The following is a 20,288-nucleotide window of genomic DNA, read 5'->3' on the forward strand; positions in this document are numbered from 1 at the left end:
TGTGTGTGTATGAACAGTCGATAGATACTTAGACAGAGAAATGAGGTGAAATAGTTTCTGTCACAATGAAATCAGCCACAACCAAATCCTTACAGAGTGAGGGTAGGTCCTGGAGTTCAGTCCATCAGTATGTATGCAGTGCAAGTCAGCAGCCCTGCTGGTATAACAGCCTGGCCAAAAGAAACAGCCAGTGATACAAGAAAAAAAACCTCAAGTTCTACATTCTGAGATTACATGCTAGTCAGTCAGACGACGAAACAGCAAAGATTCTGGAATACATCAGGAAGATGGCAACAATTTATGTTTAAGGCTAGAACTACTGACGGACTGAGGATGTGGCCGATACAAGGAAGTCTCACCAATGACTACAGAAGGCTAAACTAAAGGATGTTAAGAATAGCAGTAATCATGGGAGTACGAGAAAAACAGAAGTCCTCAAGTTAATATAAAAAAAAATCCAAACACGTTGCAATGTGACGTCACATGCAGAAGATCCCGCTCTCAAGCTCCCTGTTGGAGGGTAATAAACTGTTGACGATGACTACCATTGGTTTATGTTGTCAGGTTGACAACATAATGCATAATGCTCTTAAATGTTCGCATAGTGAATAAAAGATCATTTTTCTACCACTTATCAACAGTTGGTACCGGTCCCCAATCCCCGGGCCGCAGACCAGTACCAGTCCGTGGACCAATTGGTACTGGGCTGCACAAGAAATAATTAAATATTTCCATTTTATGTATTATTTGAATCTGGAGGATCTTTTCTTTTGAAAATCCGTTAACCGGATTCTCTCGGTTATTTACGTGCCAATGCTGAGCCCACAAGCAGCAAAATGAGTAAGAAACAGATCAGGTGTCTTTGGAAAGTTTCTTTGCCAAGGGGAAAAGGCCCAGAAAAGAGACAGGAGAATGGATTTATCCCGGACCGGTAGGTGAGTCCCACATTACAAGCCGCTCTGTGTAACATGCGGCGACCGGCTGCTAATGAGGCAATGAAGCTTCAAACTGCTTCGCCACTTAGAGACCAAGCAGTGGTTTAGATGGCAGGATTTATGAATTATCGGCCGATTCTCCAAACCTCTGTGACCACAGAGCTGATAAAAGTACAACAGGTTCGATCGGTTCGTGTTCAGCCACAAGGCAGGAGCAACACACCACACGAACCGATTTCAGTCACAAACATCGTGATTCCAGAGGACAATCCAGTAAAACCCCCAACATAGCATACAGGAATTTAAAGTAACCAAACACGGATGTAGAAGCAATAGTGATAGTTTGTGGAGTCATTTTAAGAGATAAAAGACGTAACAAAAAGAAAAGGTGGTGGATAAAGGACAACGGGAGCAGCCGCTTTATTTGCTGCACTATAATTTGGAGGTGACTATGTTTTTTCATACTTAACATTTTTAACTGAATAAACATAATAAACATATATAATAATGACCTTTACATATAATAATAAACATTTTCACATATCATCTCCGATATCCACCGGACTCTGTTGCACAACATGTCAGCTGTTTGGGATTCCCCTCTGTTCTTACGTCACCAGCTTTCAGGATGCAATTTAGCTGCTCCTAAATGTCAACCCCATGACAACCTGTGTAAAAGATAAACAAACAAACAAAGAAATAAAAATAACACCTTCCTGCTATGTTTATGGTGTGTGGTATTTGGTATTTAGGGTCTTAATAAGCCCCCAGTTCTTACTACCTAAAACAGAAGCAAAAACATCCCCAAAAAAATAGCTTGAGCCAAAATTATTCATCATCTACTGATGAAGTAAATTTACATGAAAAACAACTTTGTGACCTAGTAGAGTAAATCTGTAGAAGAAAACGAATTAAACATTGACACAAATAATTCACTAGTTAAATTAAATACTGAGGAGTGACACTATTCTCACAATTAAATAAATTACTCCTTAAGTAATTATTACAGAGTATCAGATAGACTAAATACTATATAACTACACACAAACAAACCTATTTAAGCATATGGTCAAATAATTCTTTTTGTACACAATTAAATATTTGAATGTTAAATTCGTTCATAGAAAAAAATGAAATCAGTTGTTTTAGTTTCCTGTTTTAGTTTCTTGTTTTAGTTCCCCGCCCCCCGAGCTACAGCAACATTTCCAAGTCGTGACCTGTCCACGGTAATAAAAAGGTTGGGGACCACTGATCTGGATAACAAGACCTGGAAAAGTTTTTAATTAAAAACGATAGCAAGGGAGAGGGAAGTAGGTCAAATATGCTAGCTTGACTTTGACTATCTTAACATGTAGGTGTGCTGCAGAATTAAATGTTTTGATTCAGTTAAAAAAAACAGAGGCAACCCACAAACCAACACTCTGGCAGATCATCAGTAGTGCAGATGTTTAAATTAGCTAGTTAACCACCGCTGTGTTCGGATGATTATTAATCGCAAAAATAAACATCAAGCCTGAACACATGATACTGTAACGGATTGATACATTTGTGGATGCAAGGCGTCTACTCCTTTTAATAAAAGTATTTACAAACATAGCATTCCCGCTCCACCTTTCAGTTCCCTTTCAGTGCAGGCTGATATAACATGTATAGTTTTTGGCGTCCATTTGAATTTCTGAAGGTTTTGCAGGTTAATGTGGTTACATAAAGCTTGTTTGTAAGTATGCGCTCTGTGGTTTTATGTTGTGTAAGAGGACTCTCCAGACACTGCAAACTACTGAATGTGCAGCATATGTTGGTTCTTATGTAAATTGGTGTGTGCATCCATGCATGCATGTCTTTGCTTGTATTTAGATTGGTAAGCATAATTATAGGTGGCGTGGAGATGCACAGTAACATACTGTTACTTTTCTGCACTTATTATCCTTAAACCAGGGCTGGCTATGTGCAAAAATAAAGTTTGTTTATTATTATTATTTCAAGTTGAAATATACGTTTCACATAAATCATGAATCTCCTCTTTACATAATATGTTTTAGCTGTACAGTGAAGCGAATTTGGTTTTAATTAAATAAAACAAGCGTCCCTTATGCCAGTAAAATATTCAGTGTTCAATCTGTTCCATTCAAGGTTTGGTCGATTTTAGTGTCAATTCTGGAAGTTTCAAACATTCTCACTTCTGTAGGATGTTTGAGGAAAAATATCAACCATGTCCTCTCTTTAACCTTGACTTCCCTCTACAGGAGATTCTCCCCATGGAGCCGAAGGTTAGAGAAGCAACATTTCCCAAGAACAGAATATCATATTTTAGCGTCAGAAACTCAAATGATTGAAATTGGAAAGAAAAAAAATTGCGATGCAGGTGCAATGACACACAAGTCCACCCGGCATATGAATAGAGCCTTCATATGTTGCTTGTTAATAATGTAGAAATGCCCAGTGGCTTCTGTTTGGGGGTTGTGGAAGCGTTGGCGAACAGCCTGACATGCACTGGTCCCAGCCCACCGGCCTCATGCATCACCGCTCTGCCGTCTCCATTCATCTCTACAGCTGATTCATCTGTGGAATTGCTTTTGCTGTGATGCAACACAAGGTGGAGGTCCGCTGCAAGCACAGGGGGCGCTCACCCTCGACCCGCCACATAAATCATACCCTGTAATAAAACTGACTGGTGCCGTTCTTTTTCCTCCCCTGCCGTTTCCTCGCAGGGTCAAAGCGAAGAAAGGGGTGAACCTGCTGCAGACCAAGTCCAAGCATGCTCAGTGGAAGGTAGACTGGGAGGTGCAGCCCGGCGCCAAGCATTCCATCACCACCATCAACGTGAGCAAGAACAAGGCAGTGAAGCAGGGGTAAGTCAAAGTGTCTGCACTCTCCCAAGCTCCTCTCACACAAATACACTCATATTTGTCCTAATAAGAGACTCAAGGTCAATAAATATGTCATAAACCATTGGTTATAGTGAAGTTGGGAAAGTTCCCACCATTTTTTTAGTAGTAAAATACTTCTTTAGGACCAGGCACTGGCTGACAAAGTGCAGACAGTATTTCATAGGGCAAAGCTAAAAACTAGGACTGTCAACATTAATGCGCTTACATGCAATTAATATAAAAATGTTATTCCGTTAATATGACATAGCGCAGATTAATTGAACTACTATCTTGACCTAACAGCCTTTCTCCATGGGAGGGTTACCCAGTTCAAGCAGCACGCTATGATTCGATACACGAGGAATGACAAACGACAGCAAAAGGTGAAGGTTTTCCATGACAGCAACATAAGTTGAAAATTTTTCAGTTTTCTTGTATTGCGTCACTAATCTGAGTGTAAACATCTATAGTATGAGCTTGACATTTCACATGCACAAATTACACCGGTCACTCGGCTGGATGAGGACAAGCCACTGTCGCCTCATTGCACGAGTTCCAAAGGAAATGAATGGAGAGAAACAAGAACAAAATGACTTCCTTTAAACCTTCCTGAATATTAAATAATGGAAAACTGAGGATCATCAGACATGCTAGTCTGAGACAATAACACATTTTCTTAAAAATTTTATAAAAACCTTCACACAGTGGCAGTTTTTGACATGGGTGCTATGGGCAGTTGCCCCGGGTGGCATTGGAAAGGGGTGGGGCACCCAAAACCTAGAAAATAAATGACATCTTATCTGTCAGTTCTCCTCTGAACAAGTTTGATACTACTTATATGGATGTGTAGTGGAGCAAGTTTCCCTTAGTAGATGTTGAGTACTGACAGACTACATTACCTGCTTTCTACTGCAGAAAAAAATCAGATAAGTTCTTCTTGCATTTTAATTGGTTGGAGTGCAGCAGAGAATGTGATCAGTCTGATTAAATAGTTTAATTTAACCCTAACCTGTAGATATTTTCTTGGATTCTTTAAATGTTATGTTAAATTATTTGTTCATGAGGGAAAGTGAAGTGAATTTGATTAAAAATTAACTTTTGCCAGAGAAACAAATAAAATCAGATTAGCTTTATTTTGGTAAATTTACGATGTTACAATAAAATGACACAAAATAAGGCATTATTTTACAAACCAATAATTTTCTAAAAAAATGAAGAGGCTGAATAAACTACAATATGTAGCTACATTATTTTTAGTATCAGCTTCCTTTTTTTAGATTATCTATGTTTTGCAAGACAGTTTGGTTACCAGTGTTGCTTTTCTTTTTTTCTTTTTTTTTTTTAAAGGACTATATGGCTGTTTGCCCAGGGTGCCACTGTATCACAGGTTGTCTATTGGTTATTTGCAGAACAAAATTATGAGCACAGATTTTGGTCAAAATATTATAAATAACACACATTCAATAAAATAGAATAATATTGAAACCATTGATTTATTTTAGTAACTTAATTCAGTAAGTGAAACGTATCTAATCACATTTATTATGATTTTCTTCCTACAGCTAATGAAAACACAACATTTAAGATTAGAATATTAAATCACATCAGTTAAAAACAAAAACACATTAATACAAAAATGTGGGCTTAATGAAAAAATGTATTTAAACTGACTGTACAGCTTTTAAACTGGCCTATCAGAATTGAGGTTTCGTTCCATTTAGTCCCATTAAAATACTAATAAACTTTCTTGGATACGTGTTTTTATTTTTACATTTTATCTGATTCAGAACAGCTCTATGTGAAACATTTCTTCAAATATCAGTGGTTTTATTGTGGTGTTGAATTCAGGTAAATAATTCCTTCTAAAAACACACACAGAGAGAACATCCATCACGTTTTACTCCTGGGGCTTTACAAGAGCAAAGGTTTCCTTCACCTCTGAGCTCCAGCCACTGAGGGGAAGCAACTAAAAATTAGCAACCATCTATCAAACTTTGCAGTGCGTTCGGTTCATTAAGAACCGAAGCAATGGGAGTTTGACTGGAGACATTAGCCGCGGCTGCTCCACATACCAGCATCCCCGCGGACGCCCTTATGGCCGGAAGAGGAGTCGCCGGAAGAAACAGAAAAAGGCCCACCATTTCTCTCTTGTTTACACCTTTCCTGCCATATTTGGTGACCCGTGTCTGTAATCTTTGCCGCCCTGTCAACATGTGGGAAATGTCCAGTAGGGGTCAAGCGTGGATGGAGGAACCATGTGTCAGACTGCATTTAGTCAAAAACTAAAGCAGGTCTGTGTGAACCTGAAAGGTAAACGACCAAAGTTCATGAAACAAATCAGGTTTTGATGTTTTATTCAAATCAAGCTGACTGGAAATTACTTTAAAGAAGATACAATGACCAATTCCTTTTGATATTTCCATGTAAAAATTTGTTAACAGTCTTTGCTTAAAAATGTGGATGGACTTTGTGGCAAAATAGTCCAGGAGAACTTTGAAATAATTTCTATAATCTTTCTTGTGTAGTCTTGGTACATTCACACCCATTGTAGCATAAAGCATTCATGTACTTTAGAATAGAAATATGTAAAAATATAATATAGAAAATAAAAGGATGCATATTCAGTGTAAAGACATAAAAACATAAATGAATAAGAAACTGTGCCGAGCAAATTTACAGCATAGGAAAATAATACTGTACACTTATTAAAAAATATAGTAGAAATATTTTTTTATAAATCCACAGAGGGGAAATTCAGGTGTAATAGCATCAAATACATAGGTTCACACCAAAAGTTCCAAAAGAATATATAAAAGATTAACAATGAAAGTAATAATGATATACTGTACATGATTATAATGTAGAGATCTGTGCAGTTATTAGAATAGAAATAGTTTTCATAAAACAAAAGTAGCACACAGTTTTTAAAAAAATAACATTATGAGGAGGTGGCAAAATAAGGTCCAGAGGAATGGAGATGTATGAAATGAATTCAGTCAATCAATCAATCAAATTTTATTTGTATAGCACATTTTAGCAGCAAGGCATTTCAAGGTCCTTTACATAATTAAAAAAGCAAAATAAAAAGAGCATGGGACTTTGAATAAACAGTAAAAAAGAGACAGATTTTGGAAATAAAAAAGGATTTTTTTTTAAAAAGATAAAAACATACTTTTGTTATGGAATTTAAGCGCCTGTCGTTGTCGGACTCCACCGTCTGTATGGAATTCATGTATGGAAGGATTTATCAAGAATTGGAAGGAATTGAATATTTTTTTATATTTAGCATTTGTCTCTAAAGCTAATGCTTCAAAATTAAGTAAATGTAATAATTATTTTTTTTTCTCACACCTGACCTGTGATTTTGATCTGAATTATTTGTATTACATTTTCCTCATCATAGTCCCCATATATTCTGAAGTTGTACAATATGTTGTTTTTTTATCATGCTTGCTAAAAGAAATTCAAATCTAAGTTGATTAGTTAATTAATGTCGGTACGAAGCAAGTCCTTGAAGCTGAAGTCAGACTCCTTGTGTGTGAAAACACTCTGTGCTAATAAAACTGATTCTGATTTGTTTGGGTCCATCTCGGCTCCCCCCTCGTTAAATACACATTCATCCACCAGTTTAAATTAAACTTCAATCTAATTAAGGTTAAAATATAAACCTATGGCAGCGTTAATGCAGCTTTACAGTCACTTATGACTAAGTGAAGTGAAAGTTTTAGTTCTACCTTCTGCTAATTCTTTCATCATCCTCTCCATCTTTACTCTTCACTTATTTTTCTACAATCCCTCCTCTTTTTTTTCAGTTAAACTTTACTTAAGTGCTGGAACTGTCCAGCGTACTTTGTCTTTTCCTGTACCCATCCACCTGGAACAATCTCATTCTGTAATAGCAGCTGCTTGGTAACACCGCATGAACAAATGCATTATTGATCGCTGTCAGTGGGCTTGGGATAAATAATGCTCTCCAAAACAGCCTGGTAATATCGTCGTTGCAACATGCGCAAAGAAAAAGTCGATCATTTAATAAGATTCTGGGATTTTTTTTATTTATTTATTTTTTGCTTTAAGAACTCAGTAGGATAACAGATAAAAAGTCATTTTGTAAAATGCTGGTACTGACTGCCAACCACTCAGGAAATCTGAAACAGAGAAAATGTCTCTTTTAAAACAGCACAATTTGCTCATTTGGACGTCCACAATGTCTGTTTTGAGGATTTAAAACATGACTGAAAATGGCCTAATTTAGCTTCTTTAAAAAAGATGAGTGCTTTTCAAAAAAACATCCAAACAAAAATCTAATGCTCAATTAATGTAATTTTTGTTTTTTGAAGATTTTATTTTTGGAAAATAGTGGTTTTCTGTTTTTTTTTTTTTCTTTCACCAACGCACTCCTTCGGTTTCCATAGTTCAGAGTGATGTCACCATCCCCTGAGCCGCCATCTTGTTTGACAGGCACGTTTTACAGCTTTTACTTATGTGGACTTTGGATTCATATACCATCAGGTTAACTTTAATGGTGTATGGCTATGACTAAAACAGTTTTTTTCCCAAAAAATTTTATGACTTATTTTCTGATAAAATTCATCTTTATTCTGCTAACATCATGACTGCATTCTCGTAACTGAACACAGATTCTCATAGCCCGGCCTGCTAGCAGGTTAAATTTGCCAGATTTTGCCATCATCACTGCTGTAGGGGAGATTAAGATTATTTTAAACGTGAATCTTCAGTGTAGACATCAGAAGAACCTCAGAAGCAAAAAACACTCAAGTAGAAGAGAAAAGGTTGTTAAACAGGTTCATAACTGAGCATATTATGGTCTATTTAAGAGCTCCATTTTCTTTGTTGAACCATTTTAACCTCTGCATACATCGTTTTTATTCTCCTGCTGTTGTCGGCCTGCAGCTTCTTTGATCCATTGAACTCTCCCTTTAAATCAGTTCAAACAGACCTCTGATCAAAGTATGAAATCCTCCCCTCTGCTCTGAAAAACCCCCAAGCCCTGCTTTTTAATATACACACTTTGTCCTCTACACAATGTACATCGTTAACCTAATGGGAACAGAGCTCTGCTTTCTTGAATCATGTTGGTTCCTTCTGGCCTTTGCTATGAAGTTATCTTTCTTTTTCTTCCCCCATAGGTTGAATATAAATTTGTTTATTCATCACTTATCAAATCTGATTGTAGTGGAGAGGACACAGTGAGGCAGGTTAATTTATTGGAGGAAATGGAGATTATTGCACATAATAGAAAAGAAATATCACTTATTGTCCCTCAGTGGGAAAACTTAGCAAAGGAACAAGAGGAAGAGGAAACGTGTGTATATATATATATATATATATATATATATATATATATATATATATATATATAAAATTCCCCTCTCACCCTCCGTGGGTGGTCTTCTTTCATCCTCTGAGCTCGGGTCCTCTACCAGAGGCCTGGGAGCTTGAGGGTTCTGCGCAGTATCTTGGCTGTGCCTAGAACTGCACATTTCTGGACTGAGATGTCCAGAGATGTCCAGAAATGTGTGTGTGTGTGTATATATATATATATATATATATATATATATATATATATATATATAAGAGAGACTGGGGTAACCTGAGAAAATAACTCTGACATTTTAAAAGCAGCATTAAAAGAAATGTACAGCTGACTAGAGTAACCTAAAGAAAGTCTAGCATTTTTTTATGTTAATGAAGAGCAAACAGACTGTTTAAGAAATTGAAAAACTTTTTAAATAACAGCAAGAGTTATTTACTTAAAGGTCACGAGTCTCACAATAGTAATAAATTATTAGTTTAAAAGAAGCTCCTATATCTTTCTGAATAGCTACTTCTGAGTTAGTTTTGTCTTACTTCAAGTGAACTACGATATTTGCATGAGAAACTAGACAGAAATACTTGGTAAGATTTTGTATTTTTTTGCTGTGTATTTATTGTTTTGTTGTGTTTTATTTTGGATTTTTACAATATCCCCAAGTTCTAGTGTTATCTGTTCTTCTGTTCTTTACAAAATTAAAGTTTATTGGTCTTTGAACTGGAACCAGAAAGTAGTTTTAAAACAATGTCATCATTTATCACAATAAATACGAGGGGAAATTTACCATGACAGGCTTAGTTGGATTAAAGTGGACTAAACAGGGTTGGTGTGAGTGCTCTCCTGGATGTTTAAGTCGGCCTGCAGCAGGAATCATTTTCATGCTGATTCAGGAGCTCTTCACCTGGATAGAGGAGCCCTCTGTCTCTCCCTCCCAGCTTACAGCCAGTCGGCCTCATATGGAGCGACTGTACCTGCGCTGCCTCCCCTCCGGTGGGCCGCGTTCATGACAGCTCCACTGACTCACAGACAGACAGGGGTGTTTGTTTTCAGTGAGTGATGTCGAGACAAATAGGCAGAGATCTCATCACGATGTTCCAGGGAGAGGAACCCGGTGTAGGCGGAGGATCATACGGAGTTTGATCTCGCTTTCATTAAAAGCCTCACACGCCAAATTCAGGGGGCGGGCTCCTGCTTTTGTGAGCGAGCAGACAGCGGGCGCTTCACTCTCGGCGAAAGGTGACGTCTGGGCGGAACGACTCCCATCAGGAGCGGAGAGGGAATTAATTTGCCCCTTCACAACCGGCGAGACAGTTTAATGTTAGGCTTCTTGAACCCGGGGATTACAGGACCGGCGCGCAGGCTTTTGATAACAGGTCGGCTTTCGTTGCTTCTGTATCACCAGCGTGTTTTGCGATAGTAAAAATGAGATGAACAAACGGGAGGGTTTTTTTTTTGTGCCTGTTGCAAGGAAATGAGAAAACGCTACGAAGATGGAGTTGGAATCGAAAAGGAAACAACAAAAAGCTGCAAAGATAGAGTTGAAATCGACAGTTTATGAGACACCAAAATGTCTTAGGTGTCATTCTGGGCAACAAACTGAGTTGGAAGCCTCATATTGAATATTTTAGAAATAAAAATGCTACAACTATTGGATTATTGTTTAAAATAAAACATAATACATGTAAATATTCCTCATTGATGCAGTAGTTGTCATATTGCTCAGAAAGTCACAAAAAGAAGCTATTATGCCTATTAATAAAGTGATAATGTGAACCAACTCATGCACTTTTTATTCAAGTACTTTAAAATTTAATAACATTGTGCATATGAAATACTGGACATAATTTATTAAGCATTGAACAAAGTTTTCCTTCTGGAATTCAGAAATTATTTAATTTAGCAACTATAATTTACAAGGTTTAATATCTGAACATGCTAGAGATAAGCAAGGTAAAATATTGATGTGTTTCAGCTTTTTTGTGTACTTATTTATATATATGAACAGTGGATATATTTTTTCCATTTAAATAAAGTTAAACTGAAAATCTGAAATCGGTTTGCACAGGTTGCAGAAAACCTGCAGGATTTTCAGTTGGTGGGACTCTAAAGGTGAGAGGGACAGACTTAAAACTGAACCAGGATTAAAGAGCGCTGATTGTTTATCGACAAAAAGATCTTTGCATTTAAAACCAATCATTGGTTCATTTACGGTTTGACAACTTCTTTAAACGAGTAGATAAGGTGAACCAAACCAAAGCTCACTGGTTTCATGCATAAAGGAGAAAAAAACGGGTGAAATCGGCTTCCGTCCAGTCAGATCTTCTGCAAAATATTAAAGAAATCAGACTCATCTGAAACCATGATAGATTGGTTAAAAACCTAACCTTAAGCTCCTTAGTGCTATTCTTGCATGTAAAAACTCAGCTTAATCTAATAAAGTAAGTACACCCTAGAACAAAAATGACATAGTCAAATGTTAAATTGTACAGACGTACAACAGATGTTGTTTCAGGGGGTTTAGCATCCGTTTTCATCTGGGATTGTAAAGTATTATTCTGTGTGCTCCAGCAGGTTCCCCTGGTTCAGGCGGTCAAACACTTTGGTGGAAATCCTTGATTCATCAGAACATGAATGCATCCTACTTTGTTTTTTCTCATTTTGAATCAGAATTATGTTTTTAATCTCTGTGGAGTATTCCTTCCAATATTTTTCTTGTATTTTGACCTTTGTATGAACGTACAAACTTCATCTTGCCTGTCGCTTTGTTGCTAGAACACCTGAATTTTCCACACTGAGGGACAACAAACTGAAGATACTCTGAGACACCAGATTGATAGAGAAGTGTCTCTATGAATCTTCACTTAAAGGTGACCTGTTATGCTTCCAAGAACAGGTCAGGATTGCTTTATACAAAACATGTTCATTATTTTTTTTTGTACAAAATCATTGTCGGGTAATGAGATTTTAGTCTAGTCAAATCCTTCAGAATGAGCTGTTTTTTGGCCTCCGTCAATTTAAATCCAAATAAGCAGCTGCTGGCCACGCCCGCCCAACTCAAAGTTTATGCTCACAAACTAATGCACAATTATACAACTGCTTTGAAAAGCAAAAGTGGTGCATCCTGCACAACCAACAAGAATACATCAAGTGGTTTCTGAATAGTGAGTCAACAACAAAACTCTTGTCTTTTCCAGCAGCCATTGTACACCGAATACAGCAGTAAAACCAACTGACAAAATGTGCTGCAGCTCATCTTGGGTTGCTAGGTAACGGGCTGGGCTTAGTTGGGATTGCTAGATGTTTTTGAAATATCCCTGTCACAAGAAATAAGAAACATTAACTTACTGCCAAAAAACAGCAGTTGTTGGAAGTAGTTGATTTGAAAGTATAAAAACTTTCATTTGGGTAAGTTCAAAATATAAGTTTTGAATAATAGGTCTGCGTTAATGTGCACATCAATATTTTCTACTTCATTTTGGGAAATTTATAGACGTCCATTCTCTTACAGTAACTTTTAAATGTTTTCTACTCAACAATATTGCTAATTACTACTCCACTTCATTTACAGGAAGATCAGGGTTTCTTCCGGTGGTCTGCAGAGTTTTTTTTTTTTTTTAAGTTTTGACTGTGCTTTGTGTGCTTTCTTCTTTTTCATTAATCTGGCAGTGATGTGCTGGGGAACGTGGAGATGATGCAGTTGGATTTTGAGATGGAGAACTTCACCAGCCTCTCGGTGACCAGGAGGATCAACTGGAACATCGACTACAAGGGACAGAACCCGGTGCCGGACTCGGAAAAGGTCGTGACGGAGCTCACGGTGGTGCAGCGGGACATTCAGGCCATCATCCCTCTGGCTATGGTGAGTAGCATTTAAAAAAAAAAAACGCTTCACACAAGGTCTGCAAATGGACTTTTATGATTATTCCCAATCTTTATAAAGTTCAGAAAACTGAGTACATGTATAGGAAAGCATTTGATTTCCAAACTTCTTGGTAAATACATTTCCCAACAGAGAAAACTCAGCATTTCAAAACTGAAAGTATCTTATTCTTATTAAATCCTAGTTGAATTCAGTGAAATGGGATGAAATTTAAAAGCTGGCTTGGTTGACTGTACATGCCTAATGCAATTTAATTTACAGGGATAAATTAAATTGCTAGTTTTTACATAATCCTGCTAAAAGAGGCAGAAAAAACAACCTGCCTATACAGGTTTAATTTTGACTTTATTAAATTTAAAACAGATGGCAAAAGGATAACAGATTTTTTTTGCCTGTTTTTCATTGAAGCCATTAGCAGATATGATCTCATCAGCCTTGATCCTTTCATTTTATTCCCGCAATCCCTGTTACATTTGGGCAGCATGGAGATTATTAAAATATTTGCATTTGATGACATCAAGGTCTGTTGTTAATTTAAAGGTAATAAGTTGGCATTTTAATATAAATTTTTATGCCTTATTTCTTATTTAAGCTAAAACTTTTAGTTGTTTTTCCGTTTCCTTAGCAACCTGTGGGAAACAGTAAAGGTACCGTATAGTTACCTGATTCATGCAGCGAAATTACTGTGTAAACTGCAGCCGGTCATACTGTTACCTGTAATTGATTCATTAGGACTTGATTTACTTTTGCCAGCAAACTATTGATAGAAACATTTGAACATTTTGGGAATTCCAATAAATCATAAGGAAAATGTATGCAACCTTCTGAATTTGGAGAAGCTAAAAAAAAACATTCTTAATTCTAGTTAAAATAAATAGCTTTATTTCTGACCAGCCTAAAAGGAGAAGTGTTTAGCTTGATATATTAGCAGACAGGGAGGTTGTGTTTTTACAATGCATCAAGACTTTAGGTTTAACTGTGTTTAATTAAATTGAAACAGGAACATAAAATAAACAACAAAATGTAAAAGGTTTTGGTTGTTCTACAGATTTTCGAGGGTGAAATGATGAAACATAATAGTAATCAACACCTACGCTGATGACATGATAGTAATTATGAGCCAACAAGTCCACGTGTCCCCTGTATTTTCCTGGCACCAGGTAGTAATTACTGAAGGCAGTAAACAGATTAAGAAAACAAAAGGGCATTAATCAAGCCAGAGACGTCGGCAGCGTCAGACTCCTCTCTGCCTTTTGCCCTAATCATCATAGATTTAAATTGTTGGTTTTGGCTGTAATGACATTTTACTGCACTTGATAAATTATTGTGAGGATTAGAGGCTTGTATACCGTCGGGTTTCCTCCAGAGCACTTAGGTTTGGACAAAGGTCATCTCTGTAGACTGAGACCTCTCAGCAGGAGTGTTGAATTGATATGCAGCAACATAAATAATGCTAACAGTTTATTTGTGCGTAGCTGCAGTTCTTAAGGCCCAGTGCTTGGCTTGTCAGCGAGATAACTCCCAGTTGGCTGGTATTTGTTTGCATAATTAGATCTGCTCTGCATATGAAGCTCCATTAAATATACTTGAGCTCCAGTTATGATGTTGTGGATGGCCCATCTGCTGTAACATAAGGTTCACTTAAAATCTCTTGTCCTCCCTTGACACTCAGGATTTGCATGCATATTGTGCCCAGATGTGTTGAGCAGCGCTGCAGAATGAGAAGAGATGGGTGCTTCTACCACTTTGTCTTGTAAAACAACTTCAGTTCCTGTCAGACTCTTGTTTTTGTTTCATAATTAGAAATGTTAGCACAGTTTTCAGTTCATGAGTTCAGCTCACACTTTTGAGAACCTGGAACAGTTCTTTAAGTCTCATCGTGACGTCATTTAACGTCAACATTGCAGGTGACAGATTTGCGCCCAGCATCAGCTGGAAATAAGATAAAATTTTACAATCTTGAAATTTGAAGAAAGTAATTTGAATTTCTTAGATAACATGTGACAGTTTCCACAATGAAACAAATTAACCATTTGTTTGAGGTAATTTGATGGAATCTGTATTGAATTTCAAAAAAAAATCTCAACATAAAAGAAAATACAATTTCTCTCTCATTTACTCATTTCATTACAGCCCCTAACCTAAAGTCCAGTTAAAGTAAAAATCAAACCAAACATCTCTTTCACCAATTTATGTGTATGACTGACTCCCGTTTGGTTTGCATCGTGGCTTAGTCTTCAGATGCAGCATCTTTTGTCAAATATCTTGGATAAAGCAACTTTAACTGAGAAGAACCGTCGGTGTCCCGATGAGAAGCAACTGGTCTACCAGTTTCCAGTGATGTGCAAATATCTTGAGACCTGGTTCAAGTTTTGCTGTTCATAGCGATCAACAAGACTTTCATGTTATCTTTTAAGAGGTCCTTCCTGAAGCTTTCGTTTGAACTTTGGCTTCTTTGCATTTTTGAGCTTTTATAGTTTTGATCGTTTCATATCAGACATTTTTGTTCTGGTATAATAATTAGCTGTCACCACATGTCAGTCCATTCATGCTTTTACAACCAATAATTAAAAGTAATTTTCCAACATATACTCATGTTTTACATAAGGACAGGTGTTTTTATGGCTACAAAAAAATATCAGGAGGTGGATGGACATAGGGTTACCTGATTGTTTTCAGAGAAACTTTGCTCTTTAGGTCTTTTAAGTTTGATGTGTGAATAATTTTTGCAAATAAATTAAGCAGAATGTGAATTTGAAAATGGCTCATACAGCTACAAGTGTTGTCGGGTTTTGTTTCTACCAGCTTTGCCCGTCTAAAGACTAAAATCTTCTTCAGGACAACAAAACGTTTCATGATACTGAAGTTTGAACTTCTTATTTTTAAGGGCTTTCATCAAATGCAAACATGTCATAACGGCACAAAAATCTCTTATTCAAACAGAATTTTAGAGGATAAGTAATAATTCTGTATTACACTCACTAGCTATGTTACCATTGACCATATAAATGTGTAATTTATAAGTAAGTTTGTCATTTGTAAGTTTTTTGATAAAAAAAAAACAAAAAACATTGGCACTAAGATGAGGCGGCTTTTTTAGCTGTAAATTGGTTTATTTTTGTAAAACTGGAGTAGAAACACTTTTTTCACATTACATAACATGAACAACTTGTAATGTTGAAAAACAAAAGCCATGTTTTCTAATGACTTATCACCTGAACAAATGTATTCATGTGTGATTTTAATTGTGTTTCTTATTTAATAGAAATACTGCAATTGTAAAAATTTGTTGTTTTTTTTACATTAGTGGAATGTTGTCAGTTTTACGCATATTGTAATGGAAACACAACTATTGTTACAATTCATTCATTATATTTTATTTCCTAGTTTTAATCTTGCTTAAAATCAGCCTTCTTGCTCCTTATTTAAGAGAAACTTTTTGAAAACTAAACTACACATTTCTGCTTTTGTGCCCGAATGGCTAGCAACAGTACTGGTATGACAATACAGTCATCGCAATATTTCTAAAACGGCTCACTACAGTAACCCTGCCACAAGACAAAAATGCAAAAAATGTGTTTGTCTCAAGAAGTTGGACTAACTTTCAGGACAGAAACATTGATTAAAACGTGCTCCTTCTAGGCAAACTCTGAAATAAAGTGAGGATTTTACTCTGTTACACAAAAGATGATCAAAGATGTAACTTTGTTTTTTTTAGTTTCCAGGTGTTACTTTTGAACAGCTTACAGAGTAAAGATCTCCAACATGTTTCTGTTTTTATTTATCTTTTTACAAGAGCAAAGTCTGGTGTTCTGATGTGAGAGCGTAAAGTGTTGATCACTCGACAGTTTCATCTGAACATTTTTTTAAAATAAATGGACCCTATATGGACCATAAATATTCAGCGTTGCTTGAAGCTGTCATAAATGTATCAGTTTTTAATAAGAGATAAAGGCCGTTTTGTACATTGGAAATGTACAAAACCATGAATAAAAAGATGGTGTTTTTTTATTCATCTTCAGCTCCTGACTGGTTTTCTCTGGGTTTTCATCCAGTTTTAGGTTTTTTGTTTTTCTGTTATGTCGTTGAAAAGTATTTGGTGAAAAAGAAAAAAACAAAGAAGAATGAAAAATTAGACATTTTTCATTCTTTTCTTGAAATCTCTTTTCAAGAAAAGAGAAATCTCTTTTCTTGTTTCGAAGCAGATTGAAAAATGAACCCGGCCCTTTAAAGAGAAACGTTGTCGGTGTTGGTGTGAGACCATCTACCATATATATCATAAGTGACTATATGAAAAAACATTTTAACAAAAATGAAATTCTTTCCAACCTTTTGAAAAGCAAACTTTGTTCTGCCCAAGTTAAAGCTTAAAACCTTTACAAATAGATCTTGTGTCTGAGATCTTTTTGGTTTTGTTGGGTTACAGTGACTTACTGCTTCTGAATTCTCCCAACCAGCATCTAAAGGGGCTAAACTCTGTCTTTGTATGTTGCTGCTAAATATTGGTCCTTTTAAGTCTGCAGAGTTTTCTGTTGCTTTGTTTTCACAACACTCAGCGTTGGATGTTTCCTTCTTTAGTTTTTAAACATCAAAATACCGCAGCCAGGTTTGTGTTTGGAGCATCATCACTGCATGGTTAAATCGGCTGCTATCAGCATAAAACACCTGACTTTGCTTTTGCTTTGAAGAGGGAAAAAAATCCAAGCAAGAAGGAGCCTGGTGAATGGTGCATCACATGGGTTAGTGGCAATGCTCAACGTTAAGACATCTACCCAGTGTTTACTGATTTATTTTTTAAATTAATTGTTTCTCAGGCTGGTTGAACGCAAAGCCATAAATTTTATGCTAATATACATCAACGTTCATTGATAGACACACACAAACACGTCAGTGAAATGTACAGTTGAGGATTTAATGTCTGACTAAAATTTTTCGCCTCAGTACCCATCAAACAAAAAGCCAGAGGCCGGATGGAGCTGCTGGGTAATGGATTCCATTAAATACAGGGACAATAACTGCAAGTAAATGACTCTTATCTCTGGGCAGAGTTTAGACAAAACAGAAAGTTTTCACAGAGAAACTGACTCCATTCTGCACTGTATCTTCCAACAGGACAGAGGTTTGAAAATAGTCTTCTGCAAAGGCTTGAAAACAGGTTAGTGTATAAATGGTGTAAAATACTTTAAAAACATCAAATGTCTGAGGTTTAGTCTAGACTAAATAATTTAAGAAAGGTACAGATTTGGCCTTTCAGCAATGACATTTGATGTGAACTGACACTTTTTCTGTCATTACTTAAAAAGAAAATCATTTAATTGCCTTAAAATATTTTTGGTGCAATTTTTTGCTCCAAAAAATGTATCCCTGCAGCCTTTGCAGAAGACTGCATGGATAAAATGGCACCTGCAGGAACAAATTTGGCCCCTGTGGTAAAACATTAGGAAACCCCAGCTCTGCATAGTTAAAGACACTGAAGCAGCCAAGCTTAAATTAGTTCAGAACAGTATGTACCAAATCAACAAAGTCCGTTTTTGTACCTGGCAGGTATCTGGCTGCCTTTTGCAGACATGGTAATTACTGAAATTATAACTCTGTGCAGTGATGACTGTTTTTTTTCAGGTAAGCATAATTAGAGTTCCCATAGCAGCGTACATTTATCTGCAAAGTGTGCCGTGTGGTGAATGCGCTCCAGATGCCAAAACGGCGAGCAGAGCTTAGGAGGATGATCTCTTTCAATTAGGATTTTACCCCAGAGTCCAGTCTGTTACCCACACAGGATCCGCTGTGGAAATTAGACAAATTAAAAAAAAAAAAAAAAAAGTTAAAAAAATGACAAAATCCTTTAATCCAGAGAGAAAATAAAAGATACAGCTAAAGCTTAATATTCAGCACACAGCCTCCTTCTTTAACTCTACTGTGTTTGACACTTCATTCTTGATATAAGAAAGAAAAACCTGCTGACTAATGTTGGACAGTGATCCAGAAAATGCTGAATCAGTAGTTGCTATGGCAACTAAAGGTGACTAAAAGTCACTTCAACAGTGACCTTTAGCGACTAACTCTTCTTTCAGGGGAGTCTGTGAGTGCTTATATGCCTAAAGCTAAAATGTTTTTGCATTAAATATGATTTTTTTATGCATAGTACTCATGTGATGTCACACTTCCGTGAACTTTATAACTAAAATCAATCTTGACACCCAGTTGCTATGACAACAATAAACAAACCACAAGCTAAGAATTAGCATTTGCCTCACTTCCAGCTTATAAATAGTAGAACATTACATTGTAATCAAGGAATCAAAAATTACAATTTTGAGACAATACTGAGATAAATATCAGTGACATTTATGACAGTACTTACTGCCGAACTAGCAAAATTAGTTTAGCTAGCTTTCATCTGTAAGGTAAGATGGACATGTAGTGTACCTGTTACTACATGAACATGTTACTACATGAACTTACTCTGCCAGCAAATGGAGCAGTTACAATTGTAGTGAAAATGCTAAAAAAAAAAATAAAAATGTTGCTGCTGGAGTAGTTTCAATTTGACATTTTTGGCCCATGTTTCAAAAAATTTGGACACCTCTGTTGCAATAGAGATACACCATTACAAATATGAAGTTATGTATCTTTTTCAAACTAGATTGAAAGTTTACTCCCAGCTTGTAAATCCAGCTCTTTACAAATAAATTTGCACATTTCTAGTTTTAAGAAGTGCAAATAAATGCAAATTTATACTGTTTGACAGAGGCAGCAGCGATCCCAGAGTTGGGTGAGGTCGGCACAATAAATATCAAGTGGGGGTCAAACAGAAAACCAACAAAAAAGAAAAAAAAGTGTCATGAAATGTTTGTTTTGTGTGTTAAATTATAATAAGTGCAGAGCTTGCGTAATTCTCCTCTGACTGCTAAACACTTCTTTGCCTTGCAGTTTAGATTAAACCCACGAGGGGAGAGATGCTACTATACGCTCTGCAGACTCATTAAAACTGTAAAATGAGAGCTGCGCTGAAATTTAAATGTACTATTTTTAGTTTTAGGAGACTTTCATAAATTTAGACCGTCTCCAGGGTTTCTCCTTTGCCAAGAATGAGAAAACATATCCCCCCAAAACTCATAAATAAGTAATGTGCATATATGTTTAAGTAAATCAGTGAGGATTTAAAAAAGAGGATAATATTCCATTTGTAACAGTATTTATTCAGGGTTGTCAGGAAAAAGAAGGAAAACATTTATTTAAAATAAATATACCAAAGGTGATTTTTAAAAAAA

The 20,288-nt window shown here is 36.4% G+C and overlaps 1 protein-coding gene across 1 annotated transcript in view; it reads left to right on the plus strand.

Moving 5' to 3' along the window:
• The window catches only part of tmem132e (transmembrane protein 132E), a 155,617-nt gene that overhangs the window by 77,503 nt on the left and 57,826 nt on the right, over window positions 1-20,288 (plus strand). Inside the window, exons 3-4 of the mRNA XM_088012438.1 lie at window positions 3,644-3,784; window positions 12,804-12,996. Of these exons, the coding sequence (XP_087868564.1) occupies window positions 3,644-3,784; window positions 12,804-12,996 (334 nt within the window). The remainder of the gene's footprint in view (window positions 1-3,643; window positions 3,785-12,803; window positions 12,997-20,288) is intronic.

The sequence above is a fragment of the Poecilia mexicana genome, unplaced genomic scaffold (assembly GCF_051168715.1).
Source record: "Poecilia mexicana isolate PSO_F unplaced genomic scaffold, ASM5116871v1 scaffold_14, whole genome shotgun sequence".
NCBI classification, from domain to species: Eukaryota; Metazoa; Chordata; class Actinopteri; order Cyprinodontiformes; family Poeciliidae; genus Poecilia; species Poecilia mexicana.